Below are 20,509 nucleotides of genomic sequence, written 5' to 3'. Positions count from 1 at the left end.
CTGGTAGGGATAGCGCTTTCCTATGCTGGCGGTAGTAAGATTACCCTGCTTCGCGTCAGAACGGAAGTTGTGTGACGTCATGTGAAAAGGGCCTATACTCATGAAGTGAATGAAAGCTTGCCTCACTGTTGACTGCAGGTTTTAACATTAGCATGTTGCTAAGCTAACAGTTCAATACTCTAATCAGCATAAAAGCAAGAGAGACATTAGAAAGTTACCTTTTGAAAGCCTACGATTTCTTAAAATGATGAGTTGTGTTGATTGCACTGTAGGACAGGCCTTTCGATGGTCGCTGTGATTTTGCCAAGTAAGACATGTTCCTGCATCAACATCTTTTGTTGATCCTGGATATTTCCTGAAAAGTTATCTTTCAATTCTGATTGGTTGATTGGAATGTTGTTCCAAAGAACATGTTGTACTTGGGGAAATCACGCTCACTCCTTTGGTCATGCCCCACCCCAACTTAATAAAAAATTTGGACCAGTTTGCCAAAGCTGGTAGAACTACAGCTGGGTATAGAACTCATTGGTTTTAGTAGAAAACAAATGGATATTTGGATCACGGGGAGATAAAATTGTAAATATTGTCAAATACACACAAAATGTGGAACCTAGAAATGCTTTCAAATGACAGTTGACAAGATTCAGAAGAACTTCAAAGCTTGAGGCATGTTGTGATTGCACAAATTCTTTAATTAAAGGACCAAATTGTACATTTCGACAAGCAGTCAAATGACAAAAAGACAAAACTGCATATGTACCCTATTATCTATGCTACTACAGTGTGTTAGAATATTAAAATAAATCCAAACGTGATTTTTTTAAAATCAAATATGATTGATTAAAAAAAACAGAAACCTGGCAAACCATTGACATGGATGACAATTTCTAAGCAAATAGTAAAACATTTAAATTCTGGAAAGTAAATTTACCAGTATGGCACCATATTCTTTTTATTTAAAATGTAAAACTTCTTAAAATATACAAACAGAACACACAACCTGAAAATAATTATACAATATTTACTCCAAAAAACATCTCTCTAGAAGCCTATATCTTGTGCCAGAAAAAAGTAAAACCTGGTTAGGTTGCAGTGCTCTTTAAAATAGTGCTTACAACAATATGAAATAACTTTTTTTTCTTGACTATTTACAAACGCTTTAAACATTTTGTAAATGATTGTCATATTGTTTTCTCATATATGTGTAAAGGAAATTTGAATCCATAGTCGAGCCAGTGGTACCTCTTACAGGAAATGTTTGCAAATACAGTATATATATGTATTTAAAAAGAAACTTAAAAACAAATAGGCTGGCCTGGAAATTCATTTTCTCTGTGAGTTCATAATAATATAACATTTAACATTATTATTCATTAAACACCTTGCAGCACCAAATATTCTTTTTCTTTTTTAACTGCTTTACAATATACTCAACACATTCAACAATTTCAGCTTCCAGAATCTCTTTTCATGGACAAAACAAACCTGGTTTTTGAAAAGCATAAGTTCTGGACAACATGGTCTCATGTCTAACGCATAATAATTTGAGTTAACCTTATTAAAAATTATAGTAGTTTGTACTAGTTCGCTCCTACAAAGCGTATGATTTTTACTTCAATTGAGACAAATCAAAACAAGTTGTATGAGTTAACCGTGGCAAAAATTGTAATATATTGTACATGTTGGCATGGACAAAATGTACAATTTTTACTTCAATTGATTGTTATATTTGTATAAAATGCGCAATTTTTACTGTAATTGAGACAAATCAACCAATCAATTTAAAGGCAATATAACATGTACAAGTCCACTTGCATGTACATATTTTATGCCTTTATCTGATTCAACTGGTTAACAAATTATTACGTGTTCGTCACAAGACTGGGTTGGTTCTGGATTCACTATACACATGAACACCTGTATCTAAAAGGTAAGTTGAATTTGATCTAGAATCATCTTTCCAAAATCTAATCTCACAAAATGTAATAGCGAGAACGGTTCAGATCTACAAGTGACATCTACAAAAGGTCTGATTCTATTTTTATACTGCTAAACTGCTTTATTATTGACATCGCACATAAGTATTCTTTCAGTAAACGGAAGGTAACACCCTTGCTTTTGTCCCATAAATAAATATGCATCCCAATCTTCTGTTCATATAAACATCAGTCATTTACTGCGTTTCAGGACAATCAGTTTTGTAAGAGCTATACGTTGCATATGCTCCTACGTGATTTACAGACGTTGCATCGCAAGTCACGCAAACAGATTTACCAACAATTTTGAATAAAGCCCAATTAATGGAGACTGACATCACAAACATACTTACACACAAAAATATCCCGACACGCACGTTACAGACGGACCATCTCAAATAGTGATCAACTGCATCTGCCAACTGTAGAAATTTCCCTACATCTCAAAAAGCATTAATGACACTGAGAGAAATAATCCAAATGTACTGTAATTGATACATAATTCATTCATAACTGAATTAATAATATAAATGAGTGCTATGACATTATATTGGGTGGAGTATTCAGCAATTTGATATTCCAGAGGTCAGTCTGGCTCATTTTAATTAAAATTAAAATTAATTTATTCAACTAAAAAAATCTAAATTTGCATTTTTAATGCCTTTTTTTATTATTTATTTGCCAGTCTTCTCATGATTGATGGCATCTTTTCGTACGGATCTGTACTGAGTGTGTTCAGAGGTAGAAGCCAGTGGTTTGAGGGTCTGGAGGAGGTGGGAGTGGCTCAGGAAGGGGGTGGGGACTGTTGCCAGGTGTGGCCATTGCATTGCCGTTGGGGACCAAACAACTTCCTGTGTAGGCCACACTAGCGGAGTTGAGTATAAAGCCCGTCTCCATCTGGAAACAAACAAACAAACAAATGTTAGAAGTATTTAGCTAAATGGCTAAAGGTTACAAATATAAATACATTTTTAATAAATCTATAAAATATAGATAATAATAATAATTATGACATACGGGATGATTAGCACTGATAATTTTGTCAATGTCAATTAAAAACATGAGGTGCATCCCAAATCGAGTAATTTTGCACTATCCTATGACGTTTTTTACTATAAATAGTGCAAGTACTGTTCACTGAAAATTCCAAAAAGAAAAAGTGCACTTTAAATACCTGGATGATGCACTTAGATAAATGAAAAACTAAGTGTGGAATGTGGAACACTTCATGCAATCAACTGTCGCAGCTTTAATTATGTCGTGAAGGGGGAGGGGCTGTCAGACTCCAGTTATGAATGACAAAATAACCTTATATAATTCATACTCTACATGGTTGAGGACATAGTGCATAAGTACAAAGTGTATAAGTGCATTATTTGGGATGAAGTTATAATACTTCTGTTAGCCTAGCTTAAAACAGCTTTTGAAAATCATATAATGTAAATACAGAATAAAAATGGCAATCCACAGTGAGCAACCATGAACTTTCATTAGCATTAGACCAACTTCTCTGCTATTGATCCAAATTACAGAGCTCACTTATGGTGCTAGCTTATAGAACTAGCACACCAGTTGCTTATTTAAGCAGTTTAGCGGCAGCTGGACTGCAGGTGTTGTGTTTGTTGGGGTCATTTAATGTCCTCACAAGATATATTAACCAGGATTATAATCAGAAACAAAAAAACTAATTCCATGCCATCTAAATAAAGTCCAAACTGCCACATACAATATGCTAACCAACACAAATCATAAAGATTAGCTGGGTAAAAGTAAAAAAAAAATGACATCACGGTATAATGTCAGTGCATGTTATTTTAAAAACTCATAATTCACTCATTGTTCACATTTGCAGATGGTAAGTAAATCTTTGGCTATATCACAAAGCTCCTATAGTTATAGTATATGACAGTGTAGTGTGTTAGTATGCATGAGGGAATGTTGATGCTGGATTGTAGGTCATGGCTACTCACGCCTGACTGGGCATTTAAGCTGAGAGCAATGACCCTGAACACACGCAACTCAGAAAACTCAAAGCCTAGAGTGTAGTGCTGGAATGAATTGTCTCTCTTTTTTTCTCACCTTGCCCTTCCATTGATGATTGCAATTCCAATTTCAGTTCTATTTCTAACTGTACCTCCCTCATCTCTCGTTTTCTTTCAAAAGTTGCTCCAGCCCCTTTTTCAAAAGTCACCAACACAATGCCAAGCAAAAGTCAAAACAGTTCACCCTGATAGTATTTGGGGTCTAGATCTTCAGTCTATGGGATTATGTTTCAGTTGTCTGCCAGGTGAACTATTTGAGATATCATTCATGCCCGTAGCACAAGGGATGAATTATGCACCAAATTTGTCTTAGCAAGCACTGCTAACCTTCAACAGAAAACACAATCCCTACATGTGGAACCACAACATGGTGCCCTACATGTGGAAAGGCAAGATCGTCTGGATAAATGAGTGCAGACAGGGGCCCATGGTCTCTGAATATTGCCTGCTGCATGAGCGGTCCTTTTGTGGAGGCTACTCTTCCTCTATCTCTCGTTCATAGCCTCAGGCTCCCATTTCACAATGGACTAGATGCTACAGTTGGCTGCCATCGGTATTGTGGAAAAGTCTGTCTGATGCTGGTGGGTTGACCTGGAAGCTTACACTCTTAAGCCAAAGATTACGATCTTAATCACAGTCACCATAATAATGCAACACAGCAGGCAAAGCAAACATCCACCTGTGTGGTGCCCCATAGCGAATCTCTAGAGACTGCCAAGACTTTGTACTGTAGGTCTGTCACTGTGCATTATGCAATCTCAGCACATTAGCCATGACCTATTAGGTCTTGGCCCCATATACAGAGCACAATTAGATCAGAGTGAGCATTTAGGCCAATGGAAAAAAGATATGGAGGGGGTGGAGTGGGCCATATCATGGTTTGGAGTTCAGAATATTTTATAAACTACACTACTAGACAATATGGGATGTTTCAACAGCACATACACATAAAATCAAAAGTTGTGAAGGGTGGTCAGAATGGTCCTGATCATTATATGAAATATTCACCCCAAAAATTAAAATTCTGCCATTACTGCACACACATGCTTCGTGGTACTCTGCTAAACACACGGTAGAGACTGACATGGAAGAAAACAAATTCTTGAATAAAGTTTGTTCATCTCTGGAACACAAATTCAGCAGCACCACATGCATGCATCGTGGTACTCTTGTGAATGTACATGAAAGACAAGGTGACCAGACATGCCAATTTCTGGGGACACGATCTGCCCAGGATTTCTAAATTGCCTAAAATAACGATCAAAGTACCGCAAGAGTAATTCGAAAGCATAAGAAGCAGTATGCTCTGCTCACTATCGCTCTCATGGTACTTTGATGTCATACACTGTTCGATCTGAGCAGCGCAAACACTCAAAACCTGGTTAATTTAGGCAATTTAGAAATTCTGGGTAGAACGTGTCCCCGGAAAGTGGCACGTCTGGCCACTTTAATCGAGGGCTACTTCCGGTCACCTTAATCAAAGGCTGACACGGAAGAAAATAAATGGTTGAATAAAGTTTTTTTTTTGCGCACAAAAAAGTTTTCTCAATGTCTTTATTTGCGGCATTTACAATTATCAACAACCGGTGAATGGAGGACGCCGTGATTGAAGCTAGTTTTGTTTGCAGTGATACAAATCATCAATGTTGAGAAAAGTACACCAATCCTGCAGACAACAGGCATCTAGATGCCACTATCGCTGTGTTCATGAAGTAAATATTTTTACATTGTTTTTTAAAAATGCTGGGTAGCCAGTGTTTCATATGTATTTGGCCAATCAGTGTACACTAACGTAGAACTGTTTTAGACCCTACTCTGGAGTAGGAGCTAATGTAGTTCCCCAAAACAAAGTTCTTAGAACTCAATATGTTCCTGTGGTGTGAACACGCCAAAAGCAGGTATCACCTATGAAAAGTTTCCTCCTGTGCAAAACCCCTTTTGATAAAATTTCTAGTGGCCAATATTTCTAAGCCAGCAATCAATACCAGCTTGACAATGTAAATAAAAAAGAGGTTTCCCCTTATCCATCTTTGATGGTTCTAGGACAACATTCCTATCAACCAATCAGTTTTTAGGGTTAAGGGCATGACACCATTTTTATAGACAATAATTTCCCATTTGAGATCAGGATTTGAGGGTGTACTTGGGGTGGATAAGGTTTGGCTGTTATATGTTTTGTTGATCCAGGAGCTTGTCCAATTTGGTTAAATCACATTGCGCAACTATATCCTTTCTTAATTCTTACCTTACTGTGTGTGGCGTCATGGGTCAGTTCCAAGCTATAATCTGTCAACGAGGGAAGGTTTGAAGGCGGGGCTAATCCCAGGATATGTTCCAGAGAGGAGTTCTGTTTGGCATAGGAGGCGTAATAAGTGGGTGCGACCTTTGGCTGCTGCTGCTGTTTCTGATAACCCTGCTGATAGGATGAAGACGAGGCCATGGCTCCCTGAAACTGCCCTACATCCCCAGCTGTACTGATGTTCATCGTAAACTCCACCCCTGAATTGTCAGTTATATTGTAATCAATATGTGTACCCACTGTTTGTGTGTGTGCCATCTGGTCATTAGGAAAACAAGGTCCATTTGTGACCAACTGGTCTGTGAAGTTGTATCCATGCCACTGGGGATCACTGTAGATCCCGTTTGGAGGGGTATCACTACTCACTGCTGTTTTTTGTTTATACTGGAATGGGCCAAGCAACTGGTTGTGCTGCCATTGCTGTGATTGTGCTTTACTAGTTCCTGTTATCTTGTCACCAAGTTGAGAGTTCAAGTTAGCTTGTTCAGGGACCCCGTGGCCATTGTGTACAGCTAGTACTGAGTTTACCAAAAAAGTATCATGCTGGGTTAATGTAGTTGTCTCAGAGTCTGTTGTAGACACCTGAGCTATTGGTGCCTGGATCCAGCTCTCGGTTTTGTGGCAAACCGACTGGCCATTGAGATGATGCTGCATACGTTGTGAGAGATGAACTATGGGTGTTATCTGTTTTTGTGGCCAGAAAGGAACGTGAGGATCAGGCATGGAGGAAGTAATCTGAGAAGCTGACTGGGAAGCAGAACATGGTTCAGGGGGTTCAACAGAATCTAATGCCACAGCACGGTTTTGAGCATCCGTCGAGTCTTCTATCCGGTTCTCCAGTGAGTCTTGAACGTAGGAAAGGATTTCGTTGTTGGTGAGAAGATCGATCAGAGATGGGATGTACTCTGGTTCAATCTCTACCTGGATCATCCTCTCATCCAGAAGCAGCAATTCTAGGTCCTCTGCATTGAGTCCAAGGTTTTCCAGGGCACTGAATAGCTCACTGTTGGAGCAGCTTTCCTCATTTTCAAGGGACAGAGAGTCTAATGTTGCGAGTAGTGGGTCAAAACATGATGGCTCCTGTTTGGAGACTGCAGTTACACCATTCTGCACTGGATTCCAATTTTCATTTTCCACAGAAGATGATAAGGTACTAGTCTCTCCTTGCTCACTGAAGAGGCTACTGTGGAATGGCATTCTAGGCTCCATAGCAGGCTGGCAAACATAAACAGACTCGTCTTGTCTCATCATGGCTCCCAGCAGAGAACTCGGGTCCAGATCATCCTTTGAACTTTTGTCCACCTTGCTCTTTTTGGTTTTGTTGTTCTTGCTTTTGCTCTGAAGGGTGTCGGGGAAGCCTGGCATGGGGTAGCTGATTTGGTACAGCAGAGCTTCTCCAGTAGCAAAGGTGAATGGAAGATGCATAGATCGCTTCCTCAAATGCTCTCCGCCCTCTTCCTCTCTGAATAAAGGGATAAAAAACCTTGTCAGTGGATATGTAAGGACTTTCATCAAAGTCTTGCTAATTTGCCATGCTGTTTAACAGTTAGCATGCTAATAAACTAAATCAATATTTTGTAAATTGTTAGTGTAGAAATATAAATGAATATTAGCCCTAATATGCTTACACAAGTGGCCTCTGGGTGGCAATGATGTAGTCAGGCTTGCCATTTTTGTAGACGAGTCTAGCGTTAGCTTGTACCCATTTCCAACGGTTGTCCTTTGTAAGCAATCTAAACACAGTCAGGCCACTTTCTCCAGTCTTGATCACTGCAATAGATTATGCAACAGTTTGTAAACCCAGTTATTAGTTGAAATATAAAGACCAGATTTTTCTGCCTTGTTCCTTTTTTCTGCTATAGGCTGTTGGCTCCATATTGAATTACTGCTTTGACTGGATTTAAGGCTCTAGTTCTACTCCTAACGTCAAGGATTTATCAAATCTCCTCCATAATCTTTGGGATTATGGGAAAACATTCCTCCCCTCCTGTCTCTTGCTCTGTCTGTCTGTCTCTCTTTCTCCACTTCTGAATTCAAAATCTAAATTCACCAAGTCCTGCCCATACAATTTATATTATCAGTCGATTTCACTTCCTGTCATAACATCTATGGATTATCTCCTGTGACCCACACTGAATAAGAGTACTGTCACTTGTTCAAGCATTTGCCCAAGAGCACAGTGCTAATGTCTTTTAGTGTCACTAGTTTATTTTAGAAACCAAGCCTTTGGCAACAATGTCAGCATGCATCAGCAGAAAGACAACTCATCTATTTCTTAATCTTCTCGTAATTCAGACAATCATATTATTAGTTATGTAGCATCTTCAAAATGAAAATCTTACTCCTGACATGGTTCTCAGCACAATACAGCATATCAGCTGCATGGATGAACTGGTACCCAGAACCTCGAACTCGCAACTCTGCCTCGGTGTAGCCAAGAATGATTTTACCCCTAAAACACAGGCAAAATCAACATCAGTGGTTCTTACACCATTTTCTATTGTACTTATGGAGATATACACATGTATACAGTGCATGTTACAACTCTTTCAAAAGAAATGTCCATCATTACTTAGCATCACAGGCCATTGGGGTGAAGTCCAACTTGTGTTTGGTTCTGAAAATCATGTTCTTGGTTCGGATTTCCATTATGGAAGGAGGCTGTAGGGGTGTCGCTATGGCAAACAGGGCGAGCTGGGGCGGCATTTGGCCTCCGTCATCCAGTCGACTGTTCTGCCCATGCAGGAATTTCAGACGTCCTTGAAGATTCAGGGCCTTGATGGGGCATAAATAAAAATAAACATTGGAATAGCTCCTATACAAAAAAAAAGCATAACTTGAAAAATTATCAAAGTGGAATTTAGTTTAAATTTGGAATTTAAAAACATAAACTTCAAACTACACAGTCTAATAAAAGACTACAGTCTAATAATAACTACAACAAAATAGCTAATAAACAAGAATAATAAAAAGATGACATGCAGAACAAACAAAAAAATCATGTCATAATGCATTTGCATGAAGAACATACATAACCAACACACACAATGTATGTACATACACAGCTGGAGCTGATGATTTTGTTGGCGTGCCCTTGGCGAACCACATAATTTGTCTCTGACTCAGTGTGGGCAATAGAGCTCAATTCAGGTCATCTATTAATGAAGGCTATGACCTGTCCAGAATGTGTTATAGCTGAATGTTTGCTTAGAGCCTTAGAGCTTTTGTTCTGACTGCTGGAGATTATGAATATGCACAAACATAAAATTACAATACACATTTTGTGGCTGGAAAGCTCTTGACATCCTATTGTTTTAAATCGTTTAATTTCTGGGTTAGTTGTTCCTTTTGCGTAATGCCTGATTTAAAATAGTTCTGCTTATATAAGTCTATACAACAAGTGTCTCAGTTCGGCAATGACTTCACGAAACATTAATACAGAGACACGCATTCACATATACAAACAGAAAACATTTGTCAAACTGTATTTCATTTGGCGCAAAATAAAAACGGAGCTTTCAGCATGACTTTCTGAGTTGGGGGCGTGTCAATTAAATAATCACGGAGGAAGCTAATTGGCCATAATTATGCTTTCATTGTGAACCTCCCAAGAGAAATTAATGGTTGCATTAAAAATGCCAAGAGGACAACAAATAAAAAATACGTAATGGAAAAGAGTTAAGTGGCTTGTATTTTTAGCTCATGCTAACAAATTTCTCTGAGCACATGGGGAGACCCCTGTTAGCGGTCTGCTCCTGACAAGCTAAGTGTAGTCATGCTATTCTTGAGGGAGATGGATTTGGTAAAGATGGAGTGGAGGGGAAAGAAAGTAAAAGAGAGAGAGACTGAAGGAATAAAGGGCAAGAGTACAGAGCTTTGCACGCATACGTATCTCTTCACTACCGCGTTGCCAAGATTAGCAAAGAAAGAGACAGCTGTCTGGCTGGAGAAAGAATGGGAAAATACTTTTGAAATAAAGACAGCTGAAGTAGTTCGTGGTCACTATTGTGCTCCATACTGTAGCTAAAGCCTGGCTTTCTTCTAATTAGCTTTAATTTATGTTTACTATTTTGCTCTATTTATTTTAGAATGAATTGAAACCTGTTCCCCATGACCTTACTGCTCCTTAAAGACGGATTACAGAGGTGTTCCAACAATTCAGATCTCTGTGGATGCCCGAGGCGCAATCCAACTCAAAGTTAGCTGTGCTAACCTAGATGCTAACTCACTCTGTAATCTGGAACATCGGGGTTTAGAGACTTTGAATAGCAAGATATTTTCCATCATACTAATATTAAATTCCAAGAGCACTTCTGAATCAGTCGAAGTACGACGTTCCTGTGTAGGTTTTGAGAGCAAAAGGAGAGCTTTAGCTGTTTGACACTGACCAGGAATCCCGAAGAGTTGTCTAGGAGGCATCGGAAACGACAGGCGAAATTTCTCTCCAGGAAAGAAGAGTTTTCGGGAGGCAGCTGGTCAGGGTTGCACGTCACCAGCGACATACTTGGGGAAGGATCTCCATCTAAGAGAAACAAAAAAGAACTTGAGAGTCGGTAGCATGTCTAAACCTTTTCAACCGGGGTTCATCATTGGATTATCCACTAACCACTGTTTCTGTTTTCATCCTTTCTGTTTGCTGTTATCCTTAATTAAAATGGACGTTTTAGTTACCTTAACATTTATTTTGCAACTACAGGAGCTTCCACTAAAGGTCAAACCACCCTCCTCTCATTCCCCCCCCCCCCCAAAAAAGATCTCGCTCTCCTAACTCGAGTGCTGTAAACTATTAATTTGAAGTGCTATGGGTCTTTTATCATGAATTTGTTATGAATAATCATATTTTTTGGTTTGCATCCATTAAGTTCTTTCTAAAAAGTCAATGAAACAAAGTGCCTTTCATTTTTAAAGCATGTAATTCATGGTAGTGTATCAAAACATCAACACTACCACATGGTTTTTTAATAAATAAACACTTTTTTGCTAAATTTCAGGTAAAAATAACCCAATATAGTGGTACCATTATATAAAATTATACATTTCCTGACCTTGTGGGGATTCTTCTGTCTGCGTGCTGGTTGAAGGCGGGTTCAAGGCCCAGTGCAAGTTGTCTCTGAAGGCCTGTTGGTCTTCAGTATGAATGAGTTCGAACACATTTTGATGCATCACATCCGTCTGGGAGACCGAGGGAGAAATGAAGAGGAACATTGTGAGAGAATTAAGTTTAAAGGATGTATAACTTTATGGGTTTAAAAAGTTTTAGAACCAACTGCAAATATATACACTACCATTCAAAATTTTTGAAAAGCTCACCAAGGCTACATTTAATAAACATACAGTAAAAACAGTGACATTGTGAAATATTATTATAAATTAAAATGATTGTTTTCTGTTCCAATACATTTCAAAATGTAATTTATTTCTGTGATGCAAAGCTGAATTTTTAGCAGCCAGACTTCAGTGTCACATAATCCTTCAGAAACCTTTATCATGCTTATTTGGTGTTTAGGAAACATTAGGAAACAGTCGTGCCGATTAATATTTTTGTGGAAATTGTGATGTAATTTTTCAGGATTCTTTGATGAATAGAAATATAATGCAATATAATGATGAATGAAAATACTGTCACTGTCATATTTTTCATCAATTTCCTTTTCAGTTCTTACATTTTTACATTGTATTCACTGAAAAATCCCATGTCTGACAGCATAAACTTTGACCTGCCATCAAACTTCCTCTTTTTTCATCTAAACACATTAAACCTATAACAAAAGAAGGACATCGTAAGCACATAAAGTAAACAAATATAGTGATGTCTCAGTTGGATAATTCATAAGTAAATTATGATGAATTGGATTACGCCGTGCCAGACTGAATCTCAGAGTAAAGCCTATTTAATTAAGCGCATTCAATTTCTACCGCATTCAAACTGTTGCTCAAGAGAGACACTGCAGTATTAATCAGTATTAGGCAGATCTGATGAGCATTTATGTGTGTGTGTGTGTGTGTGTGTGTGTGCACTAAGAATAGAGGTGAGAAGTATGGAATGATTATCCGACAGCTGAGTCTGACGTAATATTGATTCTGGGAAAGTGTACGTACAGGGCATACTTATCAATCAGATTAAAACTGTGTCCTGACCGCTGAAAACTCATTATGTCATGCCTGGTTTGCCCATAATTTAACTGCATACAGTAAGTAGCCCGACTACAAAATAGCCTATTTGCATCAAGAGTGACGTGACAAGTAGCATTTTTTTTTTTACACTTTTTAAAAACATGTTGAAACAAAATATTCCGAAATGTTTAATTCCAGTCTAAGTATGTTTAGTGAGGAAATATATAGCACCATCCAATCTCATAACTCATATCCCAAAGATAGTGAATGTAATTCAGCTGTATATTGGATTAGTATTAGAACAATGGCTATATGATACATATGTGTTTATGTAATAGACTGTTGAGAAGGATAATTACCTGGTGGAATCCTAAGTAATCCTGGATGGTTTGAGAACAGTAGAAAATGATCCCTTCAGCGGTCACCACCAACACAAAGCCATTGAGAGCCTGTGACCATAAACAATTCAACAAACAAAGCCAGGAAATAAAAGTATTAGTTTATTGGTCATAAAGAAGGAAGCCTGTTTCTGCCACAGAATAAAAAAAAAGTATCTCAATTCAGACTTGAAGATATAAACTTGGAATTGAGGGAAAAAAGTCAGAATTGCAAGATATAATTCTGCCTTTTTTCTTGAAATTACAAATCTATATCTCACAATTTTAAATTATATCTCACAATTCTGACATTTTGCTTCAGAATTCTAAAATTACATTGGGTTAATTATATTTCGCAATTCTGACTTTTTCCCTCAGAATTCTAAAATTACATCTCTCAATTCGGACTTTTCTGACTTCCGTAGCTGATTGAAAACCTGCTCTTATAAATATATAAATCACTACTTTATTCTCTATTTTTTAAGAACTCCAAAATTACTTCACAAGTACAGTTTTCTTTCCTGTGTTGATGCATTTACTATTAAAACAAGAAGTTGTGGCAGAGCACTGAAATACACTGAAAATACACTAAAAGTTATGATTAAACAAGACAAACCTGGAATCAGTGTAAAATGGCACGAAGAAAGAGCTTCACAATAACAGCTCCCATAATTTAAGTTCACTTGTTAAAAAAAAAAAAACACATTAAAAGGATTCTCTTAACTGGGCAGCTTAATATAAGAAATATTAGCTATATATATGTGATGGAAAAAAATAGACCATGGTAATCCAGCCAAACATTGACTGAATATTTAAATATGCAATAAATAAATAAATAAATGTATTACTATAGATTTTGATGAAAGATTCTAGACACAAGTGCTAAAAACAGTTAGTGAGAAAGTAAATAGTGTCAATTTAATGTTGTCATTGAACACTGTGTGTGAGCATGCACTCTTGTACTCTTGTGTATTTTTGTGGAGGGGATTTTGCTGCTCATCACCATCTGGTGGGCTCTAAGTGTGGATCTGTGATTATGGTAATCTGACACATCCACAGACAATACAAAAACAACTGTGTACGGCTATAATGTGGAGTCACTGTACACATCCACCATCAATAAAAAGCTTGAGCACTGAGTGTGACCTGGTAATCAGGTTTAGACCAAGCGTGGACAGCCTCTGACATTTACATTTAGTCTTTTGCAGACGCTTTTATCCAAAGCGACTTACAATTGGGGATCCATAAAGCGATTCTTCTTAAAGAGGCAAACAGACACAGGAAGTGTTCGTAATACCAAGTTTCGGGCATTGTTCAAATAAGTACAAGCTAGAAAGGGAAGGAATAAATAGATAAAGAGAAATACAAAGTTTTTTTTTTTTTAATTTAGGATGAAGTCAAGTAATGTCGAAAGAGATGAGTTTTCAGCTGTCGCTTGAAAATTGTCAGGGATTCAGCAATCTCAGACTTCTGGAGGGGTCGTAGATTCATAATAGTGAGTGGAAGTAGGAGGGTGCTGAGCCCGTGGCTGTTTTATATACAGTGTTGGGCAAGCTACTTGGAAAATGTAGTGAGTTAAGCTAACAGTTACTCTTCTTTAAATGAAGCTTCACTACATTGAAATGTAGCAAGCTAAGCTACAGCAACATAGCAAAAGTAGTTTACTACATCCAAGCTATTTAAAAAAATAAAATAAAAAATTCTATTGAACCAACATCATACCAAGTTAATGCTCTCTCAGTGATCAATAAATCTGTCAGTCAAGCAAATAGACAGGCATGTTCAGTTTAATTGTTTATTCAACAACTGTTCCAAACCAATTTGGCAACATAATCAGTATCAAATACAGGGCCGGATTGACCTCAAATTGTGACATAGGCAAAATTAATTTGTGCTGTCGGCTGGAAACCTCCTATTGGTAGTTGGTATTGTGGCTTTATTGTATACAGATACATTTATATAAATGGTAACACTTCACAATAAGGTTCAGTAGTTAACATTAGTTAACTAGTGTAGTTAACATGAACTAAGAATGAACAATACTTCAAATTATCAGCATTATCAAAATCAAACTAATTCTGGGTACACACCACAAGAAGGGCTGATTTTGGGCCAAATGCCCTTCGGACAATCCTAGGTAATGTCCCGATTATCTTATCAGATGTTCCTGTGGTGTGAGGTGTTAAGAGATTATGTGTGTCTGGAGCACTGTTGGTCTTGTTGTGGAAATATGTAGATTTGGCAGTATGGACTTCAGTAGAGAAAGAAAAAAGCAGAGATTTATGCTCTGAAAGAGAGTCTAAGTATAATGTTTCACTTTTTACAAGTACCTGGTTCTTTTGAGAACATTTTTAAAAATATGAAATACATTTATATTTTTAAATGAAATACGAAATAAAATTACTGCTAAATTCTGAAACCTAGGCTAACATTATATGTTGATAATACTACTATAATTAAAACAACATAGAAAGTGGTACTTTTAATAATATCAATAATAAGAAAACAAACACAGATTCACAGAACATTCCCAAAGTGCAGCACTGTACTTCAGTCTGAGTGGAAATAAGGGCTCTCTTGAAATCCTGTGAATGTTTTATTTAGGCTGTGCTTGTGTTTGTTTTGGAAACGCTTTCTAAATACAAACTGAACCCTAACATGATATGATAAAACAACAAGGAATAAATCACTGAATTACCTAATCCACTTTAATCTGTGATCGTCTTTGCCAGATAATACTTAATAATGTGCTGCAACATGAAGCAAAGAGCCACAAGAATTAATGTGCGTTACCGCACCCTGAATGGTACAGCAGTTTATAGGGTATATTCCAGCGTCCCTCTCATTTGCCTGAACATATGCATTGTATGCCAACAGGCACACACATACTCAATCATACATACACACCTGGTCCAAACACACTCAGAAAACATGGCCGAGTAGCAGCGCTCAATATAAATATTTCGGCTTGTTGGTTGGCAGAACAGCCCACACGGGGCTCTCGCGGGGCAGGAGGGGGAGGGAGGACAGCAGTCAGGAAGCATTACTATCAAATATGTACCACTGCATCGTTCACAGTCCAGCACACACAACACACACAACTATACACAACACAGGGGAGAGAGTGAGTGAGAAAGAGAGAGAGAGAGAGAGAGAGAGAGAGATAGAAGTACAGACTGAGTGACCACCAGCTGGCCATAGAAAGAGGACGACATAAAAAGACGTGGTTACCTAAAGAAGAGCGAATCTGTAACGAATGTAGATCTGGATCAGTTGAGACGGAGGAACACTTTCTCCTCCACTGTGACAAATACACGTCCTTAAGAGACGCACTGTACAGTCAAATACAGCAGATTATTCCTGAGTTCCAGTCACTTCATGAAAATGAAAAATTAAGAATATTACTCGCTGAAGGACCTGCTTCCTCTTTGGTAGCACAACATATTTATAAATGCCACAAACTAAGAAGTAAAGAGTGAACACATCTGCATTAGTAGTACCATTAATGTTTATATAAATATATATATGGATGTATTTTACATTTGTTTTGTTTTGTTTATTTATGGATATATATTATATATTTTTGTTTTTATTATGCTATGTACAATGCTTTGGCAATATGTATCTAAGTATGTCATGCCAATAAAGCAAATGAATTGAATAGATAGATAGATAGATAGATAGATAGATAGATAGATAGATAGATAGATAGATAGATAGATAGATAGATAGATAGATAGATAGATAGATAGATAGATAGATAGATAGATAGATAGATAGATAGATAGACAGATAGATAGACAGATCGAATGATAGGAAGGAAGAAAGAAGGATGGAGCATGACAGGAAGCAAGAAAGAAATAGACAGGAATGAAGGAAAGAAGAGATGGGTTGATGGAAAGAAGGAAGGAAGGAAGGAAGGAAGGAAGGAAGGAAGGAAGGAAGGAAGGAAGGAAGAGATGGATCAATTGAAGACCGAAAGTAAGGAAAAACAGACGGGAAGAAAGGACAGAAAAAATAGAAGTAAAGGAAGGAAAACTTTCAAAGAAAAAAAAAAAAGAGAATACTTCTACCTCTTATTTTATCCTTCCTTTATAATACATGAGAGCTCTATCTGTGCATTATTCATGCCTAAGTGTCTGAAATGAGAACAACGCTGGGCAGAAATAGCCTCTCCTCTTTTCTCCTCCTCTTTTCCTCCTCCTCGAGGACATCGCTTTAAAGGACTCTTTATAACACACTTACGGCACATGGGCACCATATAAATACACAGACACATACACACACACACACACGTTTGTTTTTGTGAAAAGTGGGGACATCCCATAGGCGTAATGGTTTTTATACTGTACAAACTGTATGTGCTATTGCTCTACACCTACCCTACACCTAAACTAAGCTCTCACAGGAAACTTCAACTTTCCCCCAAAAAACCTCACTCTGTATGATTTATAAGTGCTTTGAAAAGTGGGGCCATGGGTCAATGTCCTGAAAAGTCACCTTCACCTTGTCATACCCGTGTCATTATACAAATATATGCCCTCATTTGTCACAAAAACGCGCACACACACACACACACACACACACGTTTGTCCTTCTGACCTGTAGTAGGAGCTCTCCCTCATGCAGCAAGCCGTCAACCAAACCCGTCGCTTTAATGTTGTCATGGTTACTGTTGTTTGCTGACAAACCATTGGAGTTGTGGTTTTTCAGAGCAACTGTTGACAGAAAAAGATAAATAAAAAATACACTATGTATGTTGTACAACTGTAATTAGTAGTTTTTATTACGTGAAGCATTACTATTACTACTGTATTTGAACAAATTTTCAACTTATGCTTCAAGCAACGGTAGTGGCGCAATGCAACAGACCCACATTCAGTTCAGTTCAAATGAGAAGTGTTAACGTGCGAATCTCATTTAAGTATCAGCTTTGTCTCAGGGTGTTTTACCAAAATTCATTACGAGAAATTCAAACAGACACAAATTAGCCATTTGCTGATATTCAAACGATTTCAGAGAATTATTAATATGGTTAGCATATGGATATCTTTGTTGTTATATTGAGATCTCTGACTTTATTACAGATTTTACAGAAACTGAGCAGAGTTTGAGACTTTGTTGAGAAGAAACACAAACCAAAATCAAACCAAACCAAAGTCTCCATTAGTTAAATTATGTTATATTCAGTTAAAATACAGTTTTCAAACAGGTTTCTCACACACTCTGCCACTGGTGAGACAGACAGATAGCCCCGCCCCAAACTCACGCCATTGGCTGATCCACTGCTACCATGCCAGGCTGGTCAGAATTTGTCAGAAACAGCAATGTTTTGAAATCACCACAGAAACACATTGTTTTAAGGATCTCAACCTACAAATAGGTAATGTATTACTTATTAAACTGACAGGAAAAAAGTATTTTAATATCTAAAAATCACTTCAAATGTAATTTAAGGCACTTCATACTTTCTTCCACTTAGTATTCAAAATGCGCTCGAAAAATGAGTCTGTGCTGTTTTCGTCTTGGCCAGTAATGGATTTGCTCTGTGTGGCCCTCTCTCAGGACAAGACAAACTCTGTTGAGCATTAGAGGAGGAACTGACCTACAAACGACAGGGGAAATGGAGAGAGAAAGGCCAGGCCAGGAGAACAGGGATATGAAAAGCTTTTTCACTGACAGAGAGAAAGCGAGACAGAAAAGGAAAGAGGAAGCACTTTTCACTTGTGAGAACATACGTGGAAAACGCATTTGGGCACGGTGAGAGAAATGTCACCTCGTTCTCGCTCCTAACCGCCTGGCAACGACATAAGCAAATGTGTCATATTTTATTAGCGTCTTGTAGCTGATATTAAACTGTGAAGTGCTCAGCACAGTTTTGAACGTTTGGTTGTTGTCATCGTCCGAAAAGGTCCACAATAGCTGAACTACTATTTGCACCAATTAGTTCCACAACCATAAACTCACTCAAGCAAATGCCTCTCAAGATGTCATGAAAACTAGCATTTGATGATTATACGTGGCTCCTTTTGTTCTCCTTCGGCAACCTCTGACTCTTTTAATAGTCCTGCCGCGTGACCTATCGTGACCCCTGACCCCTGTCGAGACATGATGCAATGAGTGACAGAGGTTGATGTTATTCCTTGAGACATGAGGACACAGTCAAGAAAAATGTTATGCTAAGACTTTTTTTCATAGAATACATCTCGGATTAAGTTTTCTTAAACCTATTTGCAGTTTTTTGTTTTATAATTAATTTTTTATCATTTAATTAAAATAAATTTAAAATGTAAAATTTTACAATAGCAAATGTATTTTAATTTTGAATGGTTTTGTCTATATAATTAAAACAAAAAATAAAATTAAGATAAAAAAAAACCTATATTACAATATTTGTTTAAAAATAAAGGGTAAAAATAATTTACATAATTCGTCTGAACCAGTTAATCACTTCATAATAAAGTGGTTTGACCACCACTGCTTTAGTCTGTTTCCCATTTACCATTCAAAAACCTCACAATGTACTCTGTTGTAGCGTGAAATAAGTGTGACCAATATCAGCGTTTACATACGCCACGGGTGTCAAACTCAATTAACCCCAACTCGGAGTTCAAAGGCTGCGTTGAACAATGCATTAGGGGGCCACAACTATTTTTCTAAACATTTATGGTTTTTGTTAAACCTTGGTGCCCCCATGGAGAACTCATGCTCTTCTGGAGCGGAAAGTCCAGAATCAACTTTAAAGGGGTAGTTCACCCAAAAATGAAAATTCTGTCTTCGCAGAGCTTGTGCAAGATGAGCATTTGTGGTTAAAAGTGTATAAATATAAGAAAATGACCAATCGTTTCGCTAGATAAGACACTTATTCCTCGGCTGGGATTGTTTAGAGCCCTTTCAAGCTGCATTGAAACTGCAATTTGGACCTTAAACCCACTGAGCACCATTTAAGTCCACTATATGGAGAAAAAGCCTGGAATGTTTTTCTCAAGAACTTTAATTTCTTTGTGACGGAAGAAAGACAGACATGAACATCTTGGATGACATGGGGGTGAGTAAATTATCAGGAAACGTTTATAGACGTGAACTTCTCCTTTAATTACTCACCTCATGTCGTTCCAGACCTCGAGAATATTGAACAAGAGGATCGCACAGAACCTTTGCACGCATGGATATTGCAAGACATATTAAAGTGGTAATGTTATTGTGGTTGTTTTCTTTTGGCTAAAATCACGTTTTAGAGAGAATGTCAACAACAGCTTAAAAATAACTGCATTTACTATGTACAGATAAGTGCAACGTAACATGTATTATGCTTATTGTTCTTTAATTCTAACATTATAACATGAATTGCAGTGAAACTGTTATACAGTTGAATTTATTTATACCGTAGTCTCACAGACTTACACTATTTGTAGTGGCATATATATGCAAATTAATTCTCTGCCAGCAGGACCCGCTGTTGGAGTGGTAGAGATCGAGGTTTCCCCGGTAATGCTATACACAAAGCAGAGCTCCGCTCACAAACGCTGCTTAATCAGACATTACATGCAAGATGAAATGAAAATGACATCCCAAATTTTATTAAGATAGTCGATTTCCTTCAGAAATGCAGTGATATAAAAACACCTGCACCGGGTTTCGATTTTGAAACGTGCAGTGCTCAACCAAGCGTTCTCCCCACCCATTCGAATTTCCATAGGC

The 20,509-nt window shown here is 37.6% G+C and overlaps 1 protein-coding gene across 1 annotated transcript in view; it reads right to left on the bottom strand.

Moving 5' to 3' along the window:
- Positions 1-673: 673 nt before the first annotated feature.
- ahr1b (aryl hydrocarbon receptor 1b) overlaps positions 674-20,509 on the bottom strand; it is a 49,216-nt gene continuing 29,380 nt past the window's right edge. Inside the window, exons 3-11 of the mRNA XM_079424967.1 lie at positions 17,411-17,526; positions 12,791-12,880; positions 11,363-11,489; positions 10,706-10,839; positions 8,890-9,092; positions 8,660-8,769; positions 7,946-8,087; positions 6,264-7,779; positions 674-2,873 (exon numbers count right to left, since the gene is read on the bottom strand). Of these exons, the coding sequence (XP_079281093.1) occupies positions 2,712-2,873; positions 6,264-7,779; positions 7,946-8,087; positions 8,660-8,769; positions 8,890-9,092; positions 10,706-10,839; positions 11,363-11,489; positions 12,791-12,880; positions 17,411-17,526 (2,600 nt within the window). The 3' untranslated portion in view covers positions 674-2,711. The remainder of the gene's footprint in view (positions 2,874-6,263; positions 7,780-7,945; positions 8,088-8,659; positions 8,770-8,889; positions 9,093-10,705; positions 10,840-11,362; positions 11,490-12,790; positions 12,881-17,410; positions 17,527-20,509) is intronic.

This window comes from Barbus barbus (assembly GCF_936440315.1).
Source record: "Barbus barbus genome assembly, chromosome: 9".
NCBI lineage: Eukaryota > Metazoa > Chordata > Actinopteri > Cypriniformes > Cyprinidae > Barbus > Barbus barbus.
This window is presented reverse-complemented; position numbering and strand designations above follow the sequence as displayed.